General features: G+C 41.7%; 1 protein-coding gene and 1 long non-coding RNA gene across 5 annotated transcripts in view; both read left to right on the plus strand.

The window, feature by feature from the left end:
* LOC132977512 (MICOS complex subunit mic25a-like) overlaps positions 1-19970 on the plus strand; it is a 291593-nt gene that overhangs the window by 63632 nt on the left and 207991 nt on the right. For 2 of the 3 annotated variants that reach the window (XM_061042129.1, XM_061042132.1), the window contains one exon: positions 291-587. In XM_061042129.1, coding sequence (XP_060898112.1) covers positions 291-314 — 24 coding nt within the window. In that variant the 3' untranslated portion in view covers positions 315-587. Of the gene's footprint in view, positions 1-290; positions 588-19970 lie in introns of those variants that run through there. The other variant, XM_061042130.1, reaches the window with a different exon arrangement.
* Positions 5696-17624, plus strand: LOC132977504 (uncharacterized). 2 transcript variants are annotated; one of them, XR_009673827.1, is made up of 4 exons: positions 5696-6456; positions 9321-10395; positions 12452-12535; positions 16955-17624. It is a non-coding gene; the product is annotated as an uncharacterized LOC132977504 (long non-coding RNA). The 2 variants fall into 2 exon arrangements; XR_009673826.1 differs by lacking the exon at positions 5696-6456 and having other exon boundaries at positions 9095-10395.

The following is a 19970-nucleotide window of genomic DNA, read 5'->3' on the forward strand; positions in this document are numbered from 1 at the left end:
AATCTCCCATGAGTTTCTAGCTGAATGATAAATACTTGTTGGACTTAGAATACAGTAGAAAGGCTCAGAGGTGTCAGATGATCAGCTTCCCTGGGTGATATTTAAATATTTAGAAGTGGTACTTTCTTGAGTTTTGTGAAATATACGGGATGACTGTGGCTACTGTTTTCTAAGTATGTGAGACTGATATCTCATGATGCATTCTGTGTTTGTGAATTTCCCTTAGGTACTTGTAAACAATATAATTTGACGCTCTCTCTTCTTCCCTCTCCCCTTTTCCTTTTTTCCAGAGCTCACTGACGAATCACGGCTAAGAGACCCCAAAGAAAGCAGGAGGAGAAGTCATGAAGAAGCAGAGATGACATATCTGTGTTTTTCTCGCCTTTTTTTTGTCCTCCAATTTATCCACCGTTTTATTTTTCCCACTATCACTGAATAACCCCCTCCTGTTTTCCCCTCACTGTCCTCCTTGTTTTTTTGAGTGTATTATCTTGACATGCCACTCAGAGTTTATGATGTGTTGATTTATTGTCAAGTTGCGCTGGCACACCCCTGCCATCACTGAAATAAATCCCAGTGATCCGGTGGTGATGAGACTGCAGGTTTTTTCTCTTATGTGTGTTTGTGTGCGTGCAGTGCGGTGGCGGATGGCTGTGTCTTGTCACTTCATGCTAATAACACTTCCACTACTGAAAATGGGGTCGTGTGCACCCTTCTGTCAATGCAGTGAGGCCCAGGGGTTTGATTGTGCCGTGCTCATGGTTTCATTAAGAGAGAGAAGGGAAAAGAGAGAGGAAAAACAAGGGATAAATGAAGTGCAGGACAGATGAGGAGTGAAGTGTGCAACAAGAAACCTGTGTGTGTGTGTGTGTGTGCACATGTGTTACTGTCTGTTACTGTGTTTCCCATGATAGTTAACCGGTTTTGCATACATGCCACCACGTTAAGGTTCTTGCGTGCACACCGGACAGGCCACATATTGTCCCTGCTAGCTGTGTTTCCATGGTGACAGCCGGGGTTAGTGCTAGCAGCAAGGTGTGGAGGAACCTTCCAGATAACCCTGAAGGTCAGCACACAGAGCTACAGCTCACAGCGCCTCTCTGTGCTTAGACACTTAACCCCCTGTATGTGTGTGTGTGTGTGTGTGTGTGTGTGTGTGTGTGTGTGTGTGTGTGTGTGTGTGTGTGTGTGTGTGTGTGTGTGTGTGTGTGTGTGTGTGTGTGTGTGCGTGCGTGCGTGCGTGCGTGTGTGTGTGCATGTGTGTGTGTGTATACGTAAAAAAAGGAGGGCCTCAGTTAAAATGCATTGCCACTTATATATATGTGACGGTTGGTCACACACGGAATGACAGAGGCTTGTTATCTCTCTCTCTCTCTCTCTCTCTCTCACACACACTCACACACACACACACAAATACACAAATGCATACATATTATATATATATATATACACAACAGAGAAGCACAGAATTGTAATGACCGCCTAATATTCCTGTAAACTTGTTAGCGGATATAAAAGCACACTCTCACAAGTGATAGTCGATGTTGAATGCAGTAGAGTGTATTCGTTTACGATAGCTGTGAGAAGCAATCTATTGATCACAGTTTGACTCCCGCGCCACCATGGTATTGATCACGACATAACACGCACATGCCCACAGACTAATCCATACAATAAACGCTCTATTATAGAAATCTAGTAAAGTAAAGAGCACAGACATGAATTAATGGGTGTGTGAATATGCGTGTTTATCAGCCCTTTCAGTCCAGTTTTTTTTATTATGTGTGAGTCAGTGAACACCTCCAGCTATAAACTCAACTTCTATAGGAGAGGATTAGGCAGCTCTGACCCCACCGACACGATCCACATATTACCTATATTAAAGACAGCACCACATAAGAGCGTCTCTCATATCCCCTCTTTCTCGCTGACATTTCTTTACAAATACCAGCCTCTATTCACTTTGTTATTGCCTTCTCCCATTCAGCAATTCTCTGATTAAACAAGCTCCTGAAAAGCCCAAGCACCGCTATCTGCCATTTGGCTTTTATTAGAAACCCACCCCCTTTTAATTAAATTGGCGGAATTACCGAAATATCAGGGATATTTCACCAATATATCGGATAAGAGAGCACAATGGGTGAAAAAAAAAAAAGAAGAAGACTAGGCTTTATGAGATGTTTTCAATGCGAGTTGGCGGTGAAATGAGATAAACACAATCTTGATGGGGGGGATGATGTTTGTGTTCTTTTAAGGAAGCTGTTGTTTGTTGGATTTGAATGAGTCTCATCACTGAAATTGCCTCCCAGTTAATATTCTAGGCGTCTGTTACTTTATGTCCTGTTTTATGTTTGAGAATACTTCTTTTTTTTTTACTCTCTCTCTCATTCTCCTCCTGACTCTATCTCAACCCTGCACCTCCAGTGCTGTGCCTTCCCTTTTCCCGCGTTATTACTAAGAAAGATTGCGGGATTGAGGTTGCCATGGTAACCGGCATTGCTTTGATTGAAAGGAAAGGAAAGGCAGCTGCATGGTTGCGAGGTCAGAAAGATGGCTGCTCACGCCTCACAATGCGCCACTATTGATTTCCAGTCCTTGACAATTACTGGTTCCAGTTGACTACAAAGAGAAGCAGAAAATGTGCATAAAGCAGGGTGTGACTTATGTTGGGGAGGGGGAGGGGGAGGGGGGGGGGGGGGGGTGTTACGGCAATACTCTGCAGCATACAAACAGTAATTGTCATGCTTTCTTCCAATAGCTTAAGTGCAGGTGTTTGCTTTTCTTTGAGTTGCTGCCAGGTCTTTAACCTCTCCAACATCCTGTAGTGTCTGCTGGAGACGAGTTTGACAGTCAGACACGGAGCCTAATGTATATGTTTTTAACAGCTCTGCTCCGTCTCCTTTGTTCAGCTCTTGAAACGCTGTTTGTCAGCTGTTCTCTCTCATCCAGCTGAAAAGGTGTAGGCAAACGAGAAGTGGTGTCAGACTTTGACAAACTGCTGCCCTTTGTAAAGACTTAATGGGGATCAATTCAAGTAAAGTTAGACACTTGTAGAATTCAGCCACAGGAAAAACGCTCACCCACACATTGTATCACACACACACCTACTTCTTTTTGGAGTTCAGCCACTGCCAGTCTTTTACCCTCTGCTTTCTCTCTGCCTTTGGTTTTTCTCTCCCTTCTTTCCCTTCTCTCTTCTCTCAGCCAACTTGGCTTTGCATATGTGAGAAGTCGACAGTGAGCCTAATTGGAGTGTGGGGCTGCATCAATGACATTCACCATTCTGTTTCTGCAACGCAACACACACTCAGGCGGAGCTGGCTAGCTAATTGAATAGTCTTTTATTAAACTGCGTTAATGTGAAGTAGAACTGGCTAGTGGTGAATTGAATTAGACCCCCCACTACAATCAGCGACTACACACATAAACACTCACAGCTCGGAGAAGCGGCTGGCTGGAAAGAAACGCAGCATGGAGGAAGGAGGAAGAGGCAAAGAACAAGAAGAGCCTGAGAGGTGGGTGCTTTGTTTCATTCATTTCAATGTTTGTCATTTAGTTTTGTAAGGCTGCATTATCACAATGAAATGATGGTGAATTTCAGTCTGTCAGAAATCAAAGGGTCAGTTCACTGATAACTGATGCCAAACAAGGGCCTGACATGTATGGCACCATTGTCATTAGAATAATGAAACACTTGTTTTAAATGTATTTATTTATTTATAGCTGTCTCCATTTGAACCCCAGGAAGAGCCACTTTCTGTATCACCAAGCCAGGATCCAGTGATAAAGCAGATGGAGAGAGAACACAAAGAGAATAAATACTTCAGAGAGGATGTAGAGATAAACAGAGGATCCTGAAGAAGGGGAGGGGGGGAACTGACCCAGGTGCAGAGAGGGAAACTGGGGCTGTCACAACACACGACTTCAAGAACCCTACACTGTCATGGCTGACACTAGAGGAGAAACATAGCGTTGGGAAAAATGGAAGACAAAGAGCAGAAGAAGGCTGTATGAACCTAACACATAAGCAAGTCAGAATGTAGAATCGGGGAACAAGGTAAAGAATGTATTCAGTACAAAGTATTTCATCATGGAGTGCAGGGGGCAGAGAGATATTACTGGGTGGATGAAGTTAAGGAAGGTGGGGAAAAGAGAGGGTGTAGTAGAGGCAGCCTGAAGAAGATAGCCCCCTCCTTTCTGCTTTATTATATTACACTGGTGGATGAAGAGAGTCTGACATCCTCTAAAGTCATTACAGCCCAGTAAGACTGGCTCAGAGGGCAACGCAGCTCCTTAACCCCTCTCAGCACATGCCTGGATGTGTGTACGTTCTCAGAGGGTGATTGAATAAGAGAAAGGGTGTGTGAAAGACTGTTTGTGTGTGTATACGTGCACATGCATTCACCCAACCAAAGTGGTGCAGTACTTAATCCTTCCTCAGTAACTAGGATAAGCCACCAGTCTTATCTCGCCTGCTCCCCCTTCTCTCTCTCTCTGTCTTTCCTCAGGAACTATTGTCCCCTTTCCCCCCAAACCCCCTCCTTATTATTACCCTCCTCAGCCCCAGACTTTAATGCCTCATTATTCTGTTTTTAGGGCCTGAAATCTTCTCTTGCCCCAGCCGTATGGGGCTAACATGGATTCCACATTTGTTTGGCTCTTTATTGGAAAGCTGTGCACAGGAATTGAGGACAGCTTTTCCTTGAGAAGAAGGATTTTTGCTGCCATCAACAATCACGCTGCCGGCTCCTGGCATGGTGTGATATTGTGATATTATGCCAGGAAGTGTCGCTACAACTGTCCTCTTGGGAATGGAGCAACAAGTCTAAGAGTATTTAGAGGTGATGTTGAGTTTTAGGTGCAATGAAAGTGTGGTTTGTTTTTCAAGATGCAGGCACTTCAAGCTGTTGTCCTTTCTAATCTTCTGAGTTCATTGATTTGAATGAATTGAAATGGAATTTAAAAAATCAAGTGAATCACGCCCATGTGTGTTGGAAGTGAACCATGGTATTTCAGTACATATGAGAAAGACAACTCACTTCCTCAGATATTTGATCGTTTCTGATACTTCTAGGATTGTTTGTATACACAAAGTAAAATATAACGTCTTTTCTGATTGAAAAGGTGCCATATTTCATTGATTATATCTGGGAACCATTCCAATTTAATGGATTCGGCAGGTTCCGATTCTGGTTCCACTTATCAAACACAATTTTTATTGAATCTTGATTACTATTCCAATATTTTTTATAGAGTACAAAAAAAATACTAATATCTAAAGACACAAAATGTGCCTACCTTAATTGTTAGCTCATTAAGGCTCTAAAAACAGTGAACTATCAGCATTTTCAGAAATATTTCCAGGTTTGAACCGGTTCTTGATACTCAACCCTGATCACAACTGTCTCCAAAAATTCAGGCAAACTCTGACATATCGTACAATTTTTGAGTTGAATTATTAAAAAAAAAAAACTTTAACAAGCATATTAAACTCACATAGCTCTGTTTTGCCAGAAAAGGTAAAGGTACAAACAGTATTAGTTCAAATTGTATCTATTTTCACCCCTTTAATTTCATTCTTCACTTCCTGTGTCCCTAGATTTTTTCCAAACACTAGTATGCTTGATCATCTTCAGCAGCATTAGAATTAGAGATGAAAAAAGGACAAAATAAAACAATTCGGGCACTTTAAGGCTTAAAATATTGACATGTCCTTTTGTTGTTTACCCAGGACCTTTTTCGAAGACTTTCTTAAAGTGTGTTTCCAATGTGTGCTCTTGGATTTGTTTTGTTCATTTAAAACATTTAAACACAACAAGTGTGATGCTTTTTGAGGCTTGAGCTGCAATTAAGGGCTTCACAAATCCATGTGATTTAGTAAAGTGCCAGGTTAGGAGGAAGTCGAGAGCGGGCCAATTTTTAAGTAAACAACAGCCAGATTGCATTTGTGTGTTCACAGGGTCAAGAGTGACAGCTTGAAACCATGACTGATGAAGAAGTTTATTTTCAGAAGTGTCGAGATGTGATAAAAGGAACAAATGTGGATAGAAGCACACACTCTTATCTGCACGAATCATGTGACTGTACAGGCCTTTGTTTGAGGCGTACTGTCGACTTGGTCAGGCAGTCACACTTCCATTTGACACTCGTGACACTATCTCTCTCCTCAGTCTTCCTCTTTGTCACTCATGCACTCACACACAAATGTAGTGTCAATAATGGCAGGCTACAGTCTGTATAATGATCCTATCTTCCCAGATTGTCGGGGTGCTGTCTGCTTTGTCTGTCACACAAAGAGAAGAGAGGCAGTGTGAGTACAAGTGGATCACCCCCAAGTAAATGAAGAACATCATCATGGCGTCCTGCAACAGACTTCCTATGTCAACAGAAGCTTTGATTAATGAGGGACAGGCGGCAGTAGCCTTTGTAAGACTTGGACAAAAGCTGCATTACATGGTGAGTTTCTATTGAAGGCGATGAACTTCAAGTTGAGAGTGAAATAATGTGGTAGAGACCGACACAGCGCTCAAGCTCTATTTAGAAAAATGTGATTTGAATACATCAGAGAGTTTTCCATTTAACTTTCAAGCCCACTGCTTTGTTTACCACTTCTTGTTTGTGACTAATTCTCAGAAAAAGAAACATAAAAAAGTGCCAACTCTGATTTTGTATCATCAGCCAGAAATCATTGAGGGAACATAAATTAAACGCAGCCAATTTCCTTCCCCACTGTCAGTGTGATTTTACCTTAAACTTCCAATTAGCCGCCTTCACTTTAGCTATCCATCACTGCAGAGAGACTTTCTCTTCCCGCCACATGATGTACATCAGCCACACTGTGATCAATTTAACTCTGATGATAGGCATGTGGGCTGGATCCATCATAACAGGCTCATTATGACAGCTCGGAAATTAATTTTTTAGCCTACTTCATACAGAGCCAGATACAATGTGAGTTTAAGGATGCTGTGTGTGCTCACTACCGTAAAGTAATGAAGTGTGTGTGTGTGTGTGTGTGTGTGTGTGTGTGTGTGTGTGTGTGTGTGTGTGTGTGTGTGTGTGTGTGTGTGTGTGTGTGTGTGTGTGTGTGTGTGTGTGTGTGTGTGTGTGTGTGTGTGTGTGTGTGTGTGTGTGTGTGTGTGTGTGTGTGTGTGTGTGTGTGTGTGTGTGTGTGTGTGTGTGTGTGTGTGTGTGTGTGTGTGTGTGAGTGAGTGTGTGTGGTGGCAGCAGATAAGTGATGGGGTGAGGGACCTCTGAAAGATGCCCTGCACCTTTTTAGTGGCTGGCAGGTGAGAAGCTGGCCAGTGCCAACAGGGCAACTGGATGCCAATCAGCAGTAGCCTTCAGGTCATGTGTGGTCGACTTCTGTTAGAGGAGCAGGATAGAGTTTATAAAGTTTTAAAGGTTTTTTGAGTGGTTGTAACTGCACATTAGACTCATATGGTATGTCGTTGACAGGGTTGTATAAGGCAGGAAAAGATTTGGAAGTTAAGGTAGACCAGAGAGGGAGAAGATTTGTGAGTTTGCATTGTCTGTTGATTCATCAATGGCAGCTTGGTTCTGCCTATAGATGGCAGCATTACACTCCTCTGTCCCGTGTCACACCCCTCTTACAGCCGTTTTATTGCAGCACAGCACAGATTGTAAGTGTGACACTGTTGATCCCTGAAGGGAGATTTGCTTTTCACCTCATAAGGAGGTCAACACAGGAAAAGAAAAAGCTCTTGGAACTGCCAGAGTCTCAGTTTCCTGCTCAGGGACACAACGACAGGTCAGCTTACATGATGTCATTTGAACATTTTTTTTTACATAATAGGGATGAAATCTATCATGTAAGCTTGTGTTGATGCTTGAATCCACGTTGTTGGGGTCCCTGTTAGATATCTCTCAACACTTTATTGATTTACACCTTCTAACCAGACCAGGAGACTTTTTCCTGGTTAAATAAAGGTTAAATAAATAAAATAAATTTAACTAAATTTGCACAATGCTCTCTGGGACACTTGACTACATCAAATCTACCCCCACCACCAGCAACACACAAACTATCCTGCAGCATATAGATCCAGCATTCCTCTCTGAGATGTGGGGACAGTATGCAGTATGGAAGCATTAGTATACCTCTGTTACACTTCAGCTTCACCAAATGTTACATGTTGGCATTAAAACGGCTGAAACACGTTTGGTAGTTACAACAGGAGGCAAAGAGGATTTTGTGTGAGAATGTGACAATCAGGGTTTAATTGTGTTTATGGGCTTAGGTGTTAAATTAGCCAACTTGTAAAAAAAATCTTCTCAATCTCAATAATCAACTGATCATTATTTCTATGCATGATGGATCTGTTATATGCAGTGTTCATGTTCCAGACTATTTTAGCTCTGAGTAACTGTGCCTGGCTGAGAAATGGTCCTACATATAATAACCTGTAGAATCACAACTTATCATCTTGACTCAGAATATATCCTGTAATATGTTAATTGGTGAGCTTGTTGGTCCTGCTGAGAGATTTTGTTAGATGAAAATAAGGCTTGCTGTTTCCAGTCTCTATGTGAACCTAAGCAAACCGGCTGATGGTTAAAGACATGAGAGTGGTGAAGTGTATGTCCTTAACTGTTAAAACTACTTCATTAAAACAAGAGTACTGATGGATTACGGCACACACACCATCATGCAGTCTGCATTAACTGGGTCACACAATCTGCTGTCGAAACAGATGCCTCTACATTCTGTTTACTATCACGACCCATGAAATTGATTCTTTTTATCTGTATGTTTGTGAGCATTTTTACAGCTTGACACAGGTTTGCTCTCCCTCTTTCCCTCCATGGCCTCGCCGTACACTACCTGGTATGTCTGTGTTGTGTGAGAGATACTCATTTCATGCTTCATTTGTTGCCTCACGAGCTCCGTTAATAAACAAGACCCTTTGTTGCTGCTGCCTCTCTGACACCTCTCTGAGAGTGTGTGTGTGTGCGTGTGTGTGCGTGTGTGTGCGTCCGTGCGTCCGTGCGTGTGCGTGTGCGTGTGTGCGTGTGCGTGTGTGTGTGTCGGCCGTGTGACAGCTTATCTTCAGCGCTCTTGTGGGATCAGGTGAGGTGGTATGCTCATCCGCGCCATACTGTCGTGCCGATGATGAACTTATTACCAACTTCAACATTTAGGTTTTATAACTCATGTCATCAATAAATAACTTTTTGGACGGTGACAGTAGATGTATAAATCTGTAAAAGTTAACAATTAATCATAGGAAACAGACGGTTATTTTTATGCCTCTGTCATGTTGTCTTTCGTTGTGTCTGTCTTCATGTGGGTGGAAAAGAAATCATGACATAGAGAATTGCTGAAGGGCAGGGTTCATCCACAATGTACCCACAATGCACCAGTGATGGAAGAGAGCAGCGCTGACACCGGAATCGCACACAAAAGAAGGTCAGCTTTTTTTCTTTTCTTCTTTTTAGCAATTTTCTTTTGCAAGGATTTCAACAATGCCGCCACAATCAATTTTTCTTTGCTTTTTTTATTTTTTTTTAGAAACACTTTTCAGAAAACTGTTCTCTTTCACAGCAGAAATTGTGAAGACGCTTTGAGGAAAACGCACAAAAGAACATCTGACGTAAAAAAAAGTGATTATAATAATAGCCTTTATGATTTTCAGAGTAGGTTTGTTCAAACATGTTTTTTCACAGTTTTTGTAAACTAAGACAGACGCATGTATGATTCTGAAGAGGTCGTCACAGTGATATATATATCATTTGGATTCAAGGCACAATGTTAAAAAGCAGTTTCCTTGAATCCTAACATTGAATTTTCTTTTGGTTTATTTTCCCTCTCAGACAGCATGAGGGAGTGTTTATATGTTGTATTATTAAAAAGGGAGAGAGATGAGACAGTGACTAATCTATTTCCTTTCACACACAGCAGCCAGTAATCACTGTTCTGTGAAGCCGCTCACTCATCCATCCATAATGTCACCAAGACACATTATGTGTGTGTTTCTGTGTGCACGTGTGTGATTTGTAGGAGCTTTGAAAGCAGGTGTTAAGAATTTCTGTATGGGCATTCGGGTGTGTGCAAAGAGGGTGTGTGCAAAGAGTGTGTGTGTGTGTGTGTGTGTGTGTGTGTGTGTGTGTGTGTGTGTGTGTGTGTGTGTGTGTGTGTGTGTGTGTGTGTGTGTGTGTGTGTGTGTGTGTGTGTGTGTGTGTGTCTGCTTTTTTAACTCTCCATCCATGCTGCAGATTTAAACGCAACACATTCTCCCTGCAGCCTGTGGCTCGATCTCACATTGTCAACTAGCGGAGGTCACACTCTAATGTGTGAACATGCCTCCCTCTGTCCGGCCCTGAAAGGCAGATGAAGTTTTCTGCTTGGACAAGGCCACAAAGACACGTATCCCGGTGGGTATTTACAGAGTAGCTAGCTTTTTGTGCTGCCGCCGCTGTCACTACTTTAGTTCTTAGAATGAAAGTTTGTTGTGCTTTGGATTCTTTAGGCATGCTAAATCGTTTAATCGTCTGCATATTGGTGAAGAACTCGCAGAAGATGGATGATGTAGAGATCATGGAGACATCATGCTGAAGAGAAAAAAAATCATGTTAACTATCATATGCAACGGAGGCTAAAGTCTTCCAAAGCTGGCGGCCCGGGTTTGAATCCGACCTGTTGCTTCTTTTCTGCATGTCAGTCCCCACTCTCTCTGTCCCCAATTTCTGACTCTATCCACTGTCCTACCTCTAAATGAAGGAATATAAAGACCAAAAATATATGTATCAACCTGATGCATCAGGGCGCCAGTTGCCTAGGGGATAGTGCGGGGAAGTTATCACCAGTTTCCTTTTATATATCTGCAACACATGATTACTTTTGTGATTCTCTTTTGAAATATGCACTATCAAACCCCTGCAGATGATACAAAATGCAGCAGCACGACTGGTCTTCAACCTCCCTAAAAGAGCACATGTCACTCCGCTGTTCATCTCCTTACACTGGCTCCCAGTTACTGCTCGCATCAAATTTAAAACTCTGCTGCTCGCTTACAAAACAGCGACAAAAACGGCTCCTCCTTACTTTAACTCTCTGATCCAGGTCTACACTCCCTCCCGCCCGCTACGCTCTGCCAATGAAACAATCCAACCTTCACAGCAGGGTCCTAAGTCTCTGACTAGACTCTGCTCCTCTGTCGCCCCCCGGTGGTGGAATGAACTTCCAAACTCCATTCGATCTGCAGAGTCCCTCTGCACCTTTAAGAAAAAGCTAAAGACCCAGCTCTTTCATGAATACCTACTAACTTAATGATGATGGTCTCCATATTATTGATGATGATGATGATGGTAATGACGATGGTTTTTGTTTGATAACGACGACTTATAAGATGGTTTCTATACTGATTAGAGCTCTCAAGAACTGCCCTCAATGTTGTGCTTTGCCTCTGGTCACTTCCTGTCAGCACCTGTGTGTCCAATCAGACTCAAAGCTGATCGTTTGCTCTTACTGACATTGTTCCCTTTTTTCTAGATCCTTGCTTGTGTTGTACTTACTCTCTGATGTACGTCGCTTTGGATAAAAGCGTCTGCTAAGTGAATTGTAGAATTGTAGAAATAATATGTCATGAACATAACATGTATGATGAATGATCAGTTAATAGATCAAATTGTATTAGGCTGAAAATTATAATGAGCTTTGTTTGTAACATTTCAATACAGCACACACATCAGGATATATTAGCTGTTCCATTGTGACCTCAATAAATTTATCTGTCAAATATACTCTCTCTTCTGTGTGTCTGTGTGGAACGATGACTCGGTGGTCAGGCAGTGATCCTCGTGAGAGTGTTGGGACCTCAACCTCCACGTGACCCTGGCTCTGTTTTACTGCCCTCAGCCCACTATACCAACTACACCTGTCACCACCCATTACATGTTATGGCACACAACACCCCGGGTAGGTTCTTGTTTGCTCTTTGACCTTTCTTCCATGATCATATAAACGTGATGTCAGTAAAGCGGTCCCTTTGAATTTCCTCTGCTTTTGATCAACAGCGTAATCTGTCAGAGCGTGCGCTGGTTAGGAGGGATACATTGTTGCTCAGCTTCTTTTTTTTTGGGAGGGGGGGGGGGTGGGGCGGTGGGGGGGGGGGGTCGACTAAAGCAGTGAATATTTCAAGCAAATAGTAAAATAGTACACCATAAAACCTTTAAATGACGAAACATTTATTATCATCATTACAAATCATACATACATTACAAAGGATCATCAGTCTATAGATACAGTGCTAAATATATTGCTATATACATTTGAATTGTATGTTAAATAAATGGAATGGTAAAGTGAAAGCCTCACCTTAAAACAGCAAGAAAAAAAAAGATGTCCAAGCAGGAGACAGGACTTAGAAAAGCTGGAGAAATAATGGGATGAATTGGTGAGTCACATGGTTTTTCTTGCTTCTGTCTGTAGATTGAAAAGCTTCGCCTGTGCGCCTTGACTCATTCCCGTCTCCCTGGGGAGTCCTCTCTGACAGACTGCAGGGGAAATTGACCTGTGAGTAAAACGGGCATTTTTTTGGGAATGGTTATTTATTGAACTGGTAGAGAGGAGACTTGATGATTCACTGACAGTTTCAGTCACTCACACACACAAACACACACAAATATTCTCCCCGCATTGCCAAGAGTTGAACATTTGAAGGTAACTTCCAAATGTAGCAAAGATCTTATTTTTTTTATTTATTATTGCTCTGCAGTCAAGGATGTTTTCCTCTCCTCATCCAGGTTCTTTTCTCTGATCCAACTCTGAGTCTCTGACTCACAAAAGAGCTCTCTGCTGGTACAATATGATCCGGTCTAGTCTCTGTATGGTCAGTTCTCAGTAATATGATTTTACCACTCCTTGTTTTCTTTGACTTCATTGTGTTGCTGTTAGATGAAAATATAATGGTCAAAACCTTTCAGCAGTTAGAAATACATTACATGAATCAGTCCTGTGTGGTTTGAAAGCAGCAGAGGGAGAGTGTTTCTAACCTAAAAGAAAAGTATGTTGGCTCTTTGTTTTTTTGTTTTTTTTGCTCACATCCCCAATTATTCAACGAGTAATGATTTATAAACAGAACGGCAACATGATGATCAGGCTCAACAATCAGAATCTAAACAGACATTGAAAATAAATAGTCTCTATAGATGATTAAACTTTGGATTGTTTAGATCTCTTTCTTTGTTTTATTTTAGCGTTTATTAAGACAACAGTGCAGGGGATAATCACCATTCACATTAAATTAAGCCTTTGTCATGTGAACTCCTCAAAATTTTTTATTTTTTTGCTGCTAAACACTCTGCAGTTGCTAACTCTTAAGTGTAGTGTACAGTGGATATATCAAAGCCTCATTAAAAACAGCTTCTGACTGCTGGTGGAACCCACACTGAGACAACGAGATGTGAGAGAGAAACATAAGAAAACAATGTTACTCCATAAGACATAAACAAAAAGCTGAAAAAGGCCCTTGAATGTGGAAAAAAAAGAAACAGGAGAGTTGGATAATATCTGTTGATTTTTCACTACACACAAACACTTTCACTTTTACACACACTGCAGCTCCTAACCCACCAAACCCTATACCCTCAACCTCACCCAGTGCCCTTTGAAAATCCCCTTCCCCACCACATTGACATACATCCACACATTCATACATTCATGTCTATCTCTATCTTCTAAAAGGCATCAGACATCACTATTTTCTTTTTATGGTGGTGGGTGCATTGTTTGATTCTTCTACTCTGTATGTTGTCCTGTCAATCACTTGTATTGCCCTCTCATGTTCCCACATTAAAACAAACATTGATGGGGCATTGGTTACAAACACATGATCACAACTCAGGATGACAAAAATGTAGAGCCTGTATACTTTAAAATCCTCTTCTGAGCCTTGCTCTATGCCCAAACTGAACCGAGTAAACAAAGAAAACACTGCGATGCCTCGAGAGCATTTCATGATACCATCCTTTAAGAATCACACAAACACACCCCGCCCAGGCCAGCGGCCCAGCTGATCTGATGCTTAGCGACATGACCTTCAAGTCTTGCCCAGCACCAGTGAGAGTGCCCCCACCGCCCCCCCCCACCCACCCCCCCCACCCACCCCCGGTGCTCTGCCATCCTTTCTGTCTTTCTCACCTCCCCCCACCTCACTGTCTGTTAGAGGCTCTCCCTGCTCGGGTCTGGTACCTACTGTCACTTGCTATTCAGCGACAACATGTAGCAGTGCATGCACAGCGCTGCCTCCCAGGACACAGGGGCAGCCGAGCGCTATTAAGAAGCACAGAAAAATCCTACATACACACTCATCCATGCAAAGATATGACCAATATTCACAAGTAACACACATAACCACTGGTTCTGAAAGTACATTTCTGGGACAGGATGGTTGGAGGAGGGTGTAGACGAATGTGTTAGTTCAGTGGTGCTTAAAGTGTTGACAAAGGTGTTACAGAATATTTAAGTAAAGGTTGTGTTGATTTTGTTGATAATTTTCTCTCCCTTTAACACCCCTTAATTGACAGGACATGTCGAGTTAGGGGACACTGTAGGCGAGCCCAGTATGTGATCATGGTCATAGTGTGTGTAACTTCCTGTTTGTTTGTTTATTGGCATGATGTAATCTAGCACCAAGTAGTCCTGTCCCGACATGAACTGGCTACTTCCCATCCTGAAGACACACTGACTTTGACAGCTTGCATTATAATTCATGAGGTGGATGCTTGTTTTCTGCACACACACACACACACACACACACACACACACACACACACACACACACACACACACCCACACACACAAACACACACACAAACACACACACACACTTGCCATATTTAACCTTTAATGGTCATCGTCTACAGCCCTGAAGTCATCCTGTGTCACTGCTGCAGATTGTTTCCCTCATCAGCTAAAGAACACAATCAGATGATCTCCTCTGCTGGTCATGTGGATCACTCCACATTTAGCTGTGCATTTCATCAAATGTCTTATTGTTTTGGCCTTTTTCCTTTAATGATTGGACAACTAAATAGAGCCATGTAATGTGGGTCAAAGAGAGAGACGGATATACCACCATCAAAGGGCTGAGGCCAAGAGTGGAATTAGCAAGTTTCAGCGTGCTAATGAGGCTAACTCACCAGATACACTTCTTCTCAGTCTCATGCCAATTCATGTTGAGTCTTTGCATGAATCTCATAAAATCAGTTGTACATGGTATGGGGTCTCTAGTTAGCCCAGGATGCTGCTGCAGATGATAAACTATTAAAATAAAAAAACAAAAAACATTTGGTCAAAGTGTAGATGACAATCAGTACTTTCTCTGTTTGGAAAAGCCTTCACAAGTTTCCACAAAAAGCTAAGCTATGTATTGCTATGGACAAGTTTATACGAAATGCATACTTTAGCCACACTCAAAAAAGATCCCTTTAACTATGCCTTTAAGACTGCTAAATGTAGTAAATAAAAGTTTATTATACAAGGTAAACAAAGACACAAAAATAGGATTTCCTTCATTTGAAGAAGAATATAATCCTACATTCTGTGAGTATAGATCGAGCTTCAACCAGCAGTATTACACGAGGCCTTCAAAGCACACAAACATAACATCATTTGTTCATTTAATCATTCAGTATTTATTTTCCTTTCCACCTCGCTTTCTCCGTGTTGCCTTTACTTACTCTGGATGTGGAAGAGGAATATTACGTGTGTGTCTCTTTTTAAGTTTCTTTTTAAGTTCACCAGCTTACTTCTGCATGTGCCTCTCTGTTACTCATCTGTCTGGGGGAAAGTCCAGGTCAGAATTATCAATGTTACTTTCAGGACTTTAACATTTTTGTTGCAGCAGTGTCTGTTTTTGCTCTTGGTTTTAGGAATCCCTGAGGTTATCATTTGCACACTTGACTGTCCAAAAAAACTTTAATTGTTCCACAGCTGTTCTGAAATCATTCCCCCCCCCCCTTCTTTCTCTACACTGAGAATGAGACCAGTGTGAGCAAATTCCTTGGGTCTATGCCTTGCTGGACAAGATACTTGAATAGCTGGGTAATGTCTGCTCTATGAATAGTCATCCTCAATCTGACCTCAAACCACCCAGCACATTACGGAGTGTTGTTCACACATGCTCACACGCATGCAAAAAAAAAAGCCACAGTCCACTAAAGTGCCAGACATCGCCGGTGGGCTCAGGAAACCAACAGTGTGTGTGTGTGTGTGTGTGTGTGTGTGTGTGTGTGTGTGTGTGTCTGTTTGTCAGCCTGTCAGTTATTGCATCTTTCGATTTGTCCGTGCATCTCTGTGTGTTAGTGTTTGAAGGAACCAGACATGACATGAATATGAGTTCAGAGAAATTTGCTTTAATTCATATAGGTGTAGAAATATAGTGAGAGGACAGACAGACATAATCTAACCCAAATCACAAACTTTAATTTATCATTAGCTCGAAGCATTGTGCCTAAACCTTACTATAGTGCAACCATTTCACATAATTAACCGTATATTTCATGTGTTTGTCCACTATGCTTGGAACTCTACCCCTATATGTCTTCAAGGATTCACTGACAATGATCTATTCTGTTGTTCCTGGAATGAGGAAGTGTTGTGCAGCAATACGTACCAAAACCTTTGTGTTTCCTTTATATGGGCTGATCCAAAGTAATAAAGAATGTTTGTACACAGGGCTCTCCTCTTATGCAAAGCCACATAAAACAGTTTGATGGATCTTGTATAGTATAGTGCACGAGTGGTTGTGAAAATATCTACTTCTGTGTTCCATCGACACTCGAGCTAGAGCGTGAAGGAGCAGCAGCAGCAGCTTGTGCTCAGAGACAGGTGCGCTCATCTTCAAGACAATTCCCTCTCTCTAATAGCTACATCTGCATCTCTCCCCTCCCCTACCCTCCCCTCTCTCTCTCTCTCTGTCTCTCTCTGCAGTGTTCAGGTGGGCTGGTGACGCATCACCTCAAGCAGGCGTCTTATTAGCCGAGCGCTAACAGGCAACGTGTTTTCCCGTGGGGGCTGAATGCTGCTGAGTCATACTGTACAAACTGAACTGCACAGGTATTCAGTCTTCAGCCTGACACACACACACACACACACACACACACACACACACACAAACACACACACAGGCACACACACACTGACACACACATAGATGCTGAATGGCAAATACACCCACCTACACATAGGAACTTCTGATTTGCTTGATTCCAATGGGAGTTTTTCGGTGTTGGTGTATTCGTTTCTGTGTATGTGTGTGTTTGTGTTTGGTGTGTGTATGATGGCAGAGTCATAAAGAGAAGGAGGATGATAATGTAACTTCTCTAGCCAACCCTCCAACTCTCCTTTTCTCCATCACCAGCCCAGCTTGAGCCCAGACTCATTGACAGATCGTCTCTCGCCCCTTTAAATCGTCCTCTTTCCCTGATTACTGTTACTCTGAGTGGGTAACATGTCACACTGTAATGGATCTCTGTGGTGACAGACCACTCACTGTGCTGTAGCCCTGTCACAGAGCAAAACCTCCTCATTTTGACTCATTTTATTTTGCCTTTGATATCAACTGTCCATATTTCCCTGCAGGTTAAAAATCATGTTTAAGTTGTTGCTGTTTTGGCTATTAATTGTATGACAATAACTTTTCCAGTAAAAAATGAAGCAGAGTGCAGATTAGTCTCTGCCTGGTGACAAGATGAAGCTTAGTGAATCATCAGGTCGCCCTATGAACTCAGCACAACACAACTTAAGAAAACACATGCAAATATGTAGAAGGATACACACACTCCCCCCACATTTGTTAAAGGATGAGAAAGCACAATCGAAGACAAATACACACTGCTTTAGGGAAAACAATGATGAAACTATTTGAACGGGACACTTAAGTGAGTGAGAAACACCCAAGGACACACTCATGTGTGCTTCTGCAGTTGGTTAGGTTTTCTCTTTTACAGCTTTTTATGTTAATATTGTGCATTGTTTTTTGTCAAATACTCTTTTGTATTGTCGATTCTTTTTCTTTTAGGTTAAAGGCTTTATATGTGATTTTTTGATCCAGCAGATGTCGCCCTTGAGCACCAGCATGAAACCAAAACAACTTGCGCTGCATTGTTGTGTTAGCATGCTAATGCTAGCTATCTTTATTATGCTCGTATCTTCACACTGCATGTAAATTTACCTGAAATGAGCGTGATCTAGAAACACAGTTAAGCAGTGAGTACAGTATGTTATTCTTCTTTTCTCTAGTCCCTCAATTAAACAACTTTTATACACGAGGGGAGGAGTCAGCCGGCCGTCCTGACGATGTAAACAAACTGAAGATAGGACTCTGAAAACTCTGAAAACATCACAGACAGTGGGACTCGGGTGTTACACCCATTGTAGACAGTCATGACTCACAGAGTTATTTTCAGAGGATATACTTGATTTATATTACATTTAAGTGTGAAAAATACTTAATATAAAGCATATAAAGCCTTTAAGCTCTTATGGAGGATTTAAAAAAAAAAAAACGTACATAGATATAATGTTGATAATCATTCTAATTTATGCTAAAATTGTTGAAGAGTTAGAGGAGGTAAATACAGTAAAATGATATAAGAATGTTATAGATCTAGATCTTATCACTAGCTCCTCTTCAAACCCTGCAATATTCTGGAGAGCAGCTAACTTAGATAAAAACAATCTATTGCTGCCCAAATGCTGCCCATTAACAATAAAATTGGTGATTCTGTGCTTTCAAATGAATCTGAAATGTGTCTTGCATTAAACAAGCATTGCGCAGTTGCTGCATTTTTATTTGATAAAGAATACCCTGGGCTCCTTCCAGTTGTTGCTGGTGCTAACATTGGTCCATGTTTTAATGATAGTGAGAGTTTACTCCTTCCACCCCTTCTCATACTATGATGTATTGAATGCACTTCAACCATTATATTCCAGGAGCTCTACTAGTGAAGACAATCTAGATGCTTTCTTTTTAAAAGCTGCTCCGATCATCACGGATCACTGGATGAATATTTTCAATCTTTTGATTGCAACAAGTAGAATTCCTAATGTATGGAATTCTGCACATGTGGTTCCCTTGCATAAAGGTTGTGCTTGGGATGATTTAAACAATTATCATCCCATCTCCAAATTACCCTGTCTGGCAGAAGTCATGGAAGCCTTGGTAAATAACCAACTCAAGCCCTGTCTTTTCAATCACTCAGTACTGAGCCTGCAGCAATCTGGTTTCAGAGCCAATCATAGCTCAATTTCAGCCATCACATTGGTGACAAATGACATAAAACTAGCACTAGACTGGGGTGCTGGTGGCGCAGTGGTTAGAGCGCACGCCCCATGTATGGAGGCTGTAGTATTCCAAGCGGGCAGCCCAGGATCGAATGCAACCTGTGGCTTCTTTCCCGCTTGTCATTCCCCACTCTCTCTCTACCAAATTCCTGACTCTATCCACTGTCCTATACCTCTTCAATAAAGGCACAAAACACCCAAAAATAAATCTTAAAAAATAAAAAAAACAAGCACTAGACAAGAGGCTTCATTGTGATGCTCCTTTTATAGATCTGTCAAAAGCTTTTGATACGGTCGATCACCACCAAATCTTTTAAAGAAATTATCTGCTATTGGGTTGAAACTGCATGGGCCTGGTTTCAAGATTACTTGTTTGACAGGCGTGTGTTAAGTTAGTTCCCGCTAAATCTGATCTTTCTTAATTAATGGAGGTGTGCCACAAGGTTCAGTCTTGGGTTTCATGCTCTTCACTGTTTATATTAATTGCATTGCTTCTCCTTTGAATGGTTGTCATGCCCATCTCTATGCCTATGACACTATTTTGTATTGTACTGCAGATTCTGTACAGTTAACCATCAAAAACTTGCAACTTGCTTTTAATTCTGTCCAAGAATATCTCATTAGCCAAAAACTGCTACTTAATGAGATTAAAACTAAATTT

This window comes from Labrus mixtus, chromosome 7, assembly GCF_963584025.1.
Source record: "Labrus mixtus chromosome 7, fLabMix1.1, whole genome shotgun sequence".
In the NCBI taxonomy this organism is placed as follows: Eukaryota; Metazoa; Chordata; class Actinopteri; order Labriformes; family Labridae; genus Labrus; species Labrus mixtus.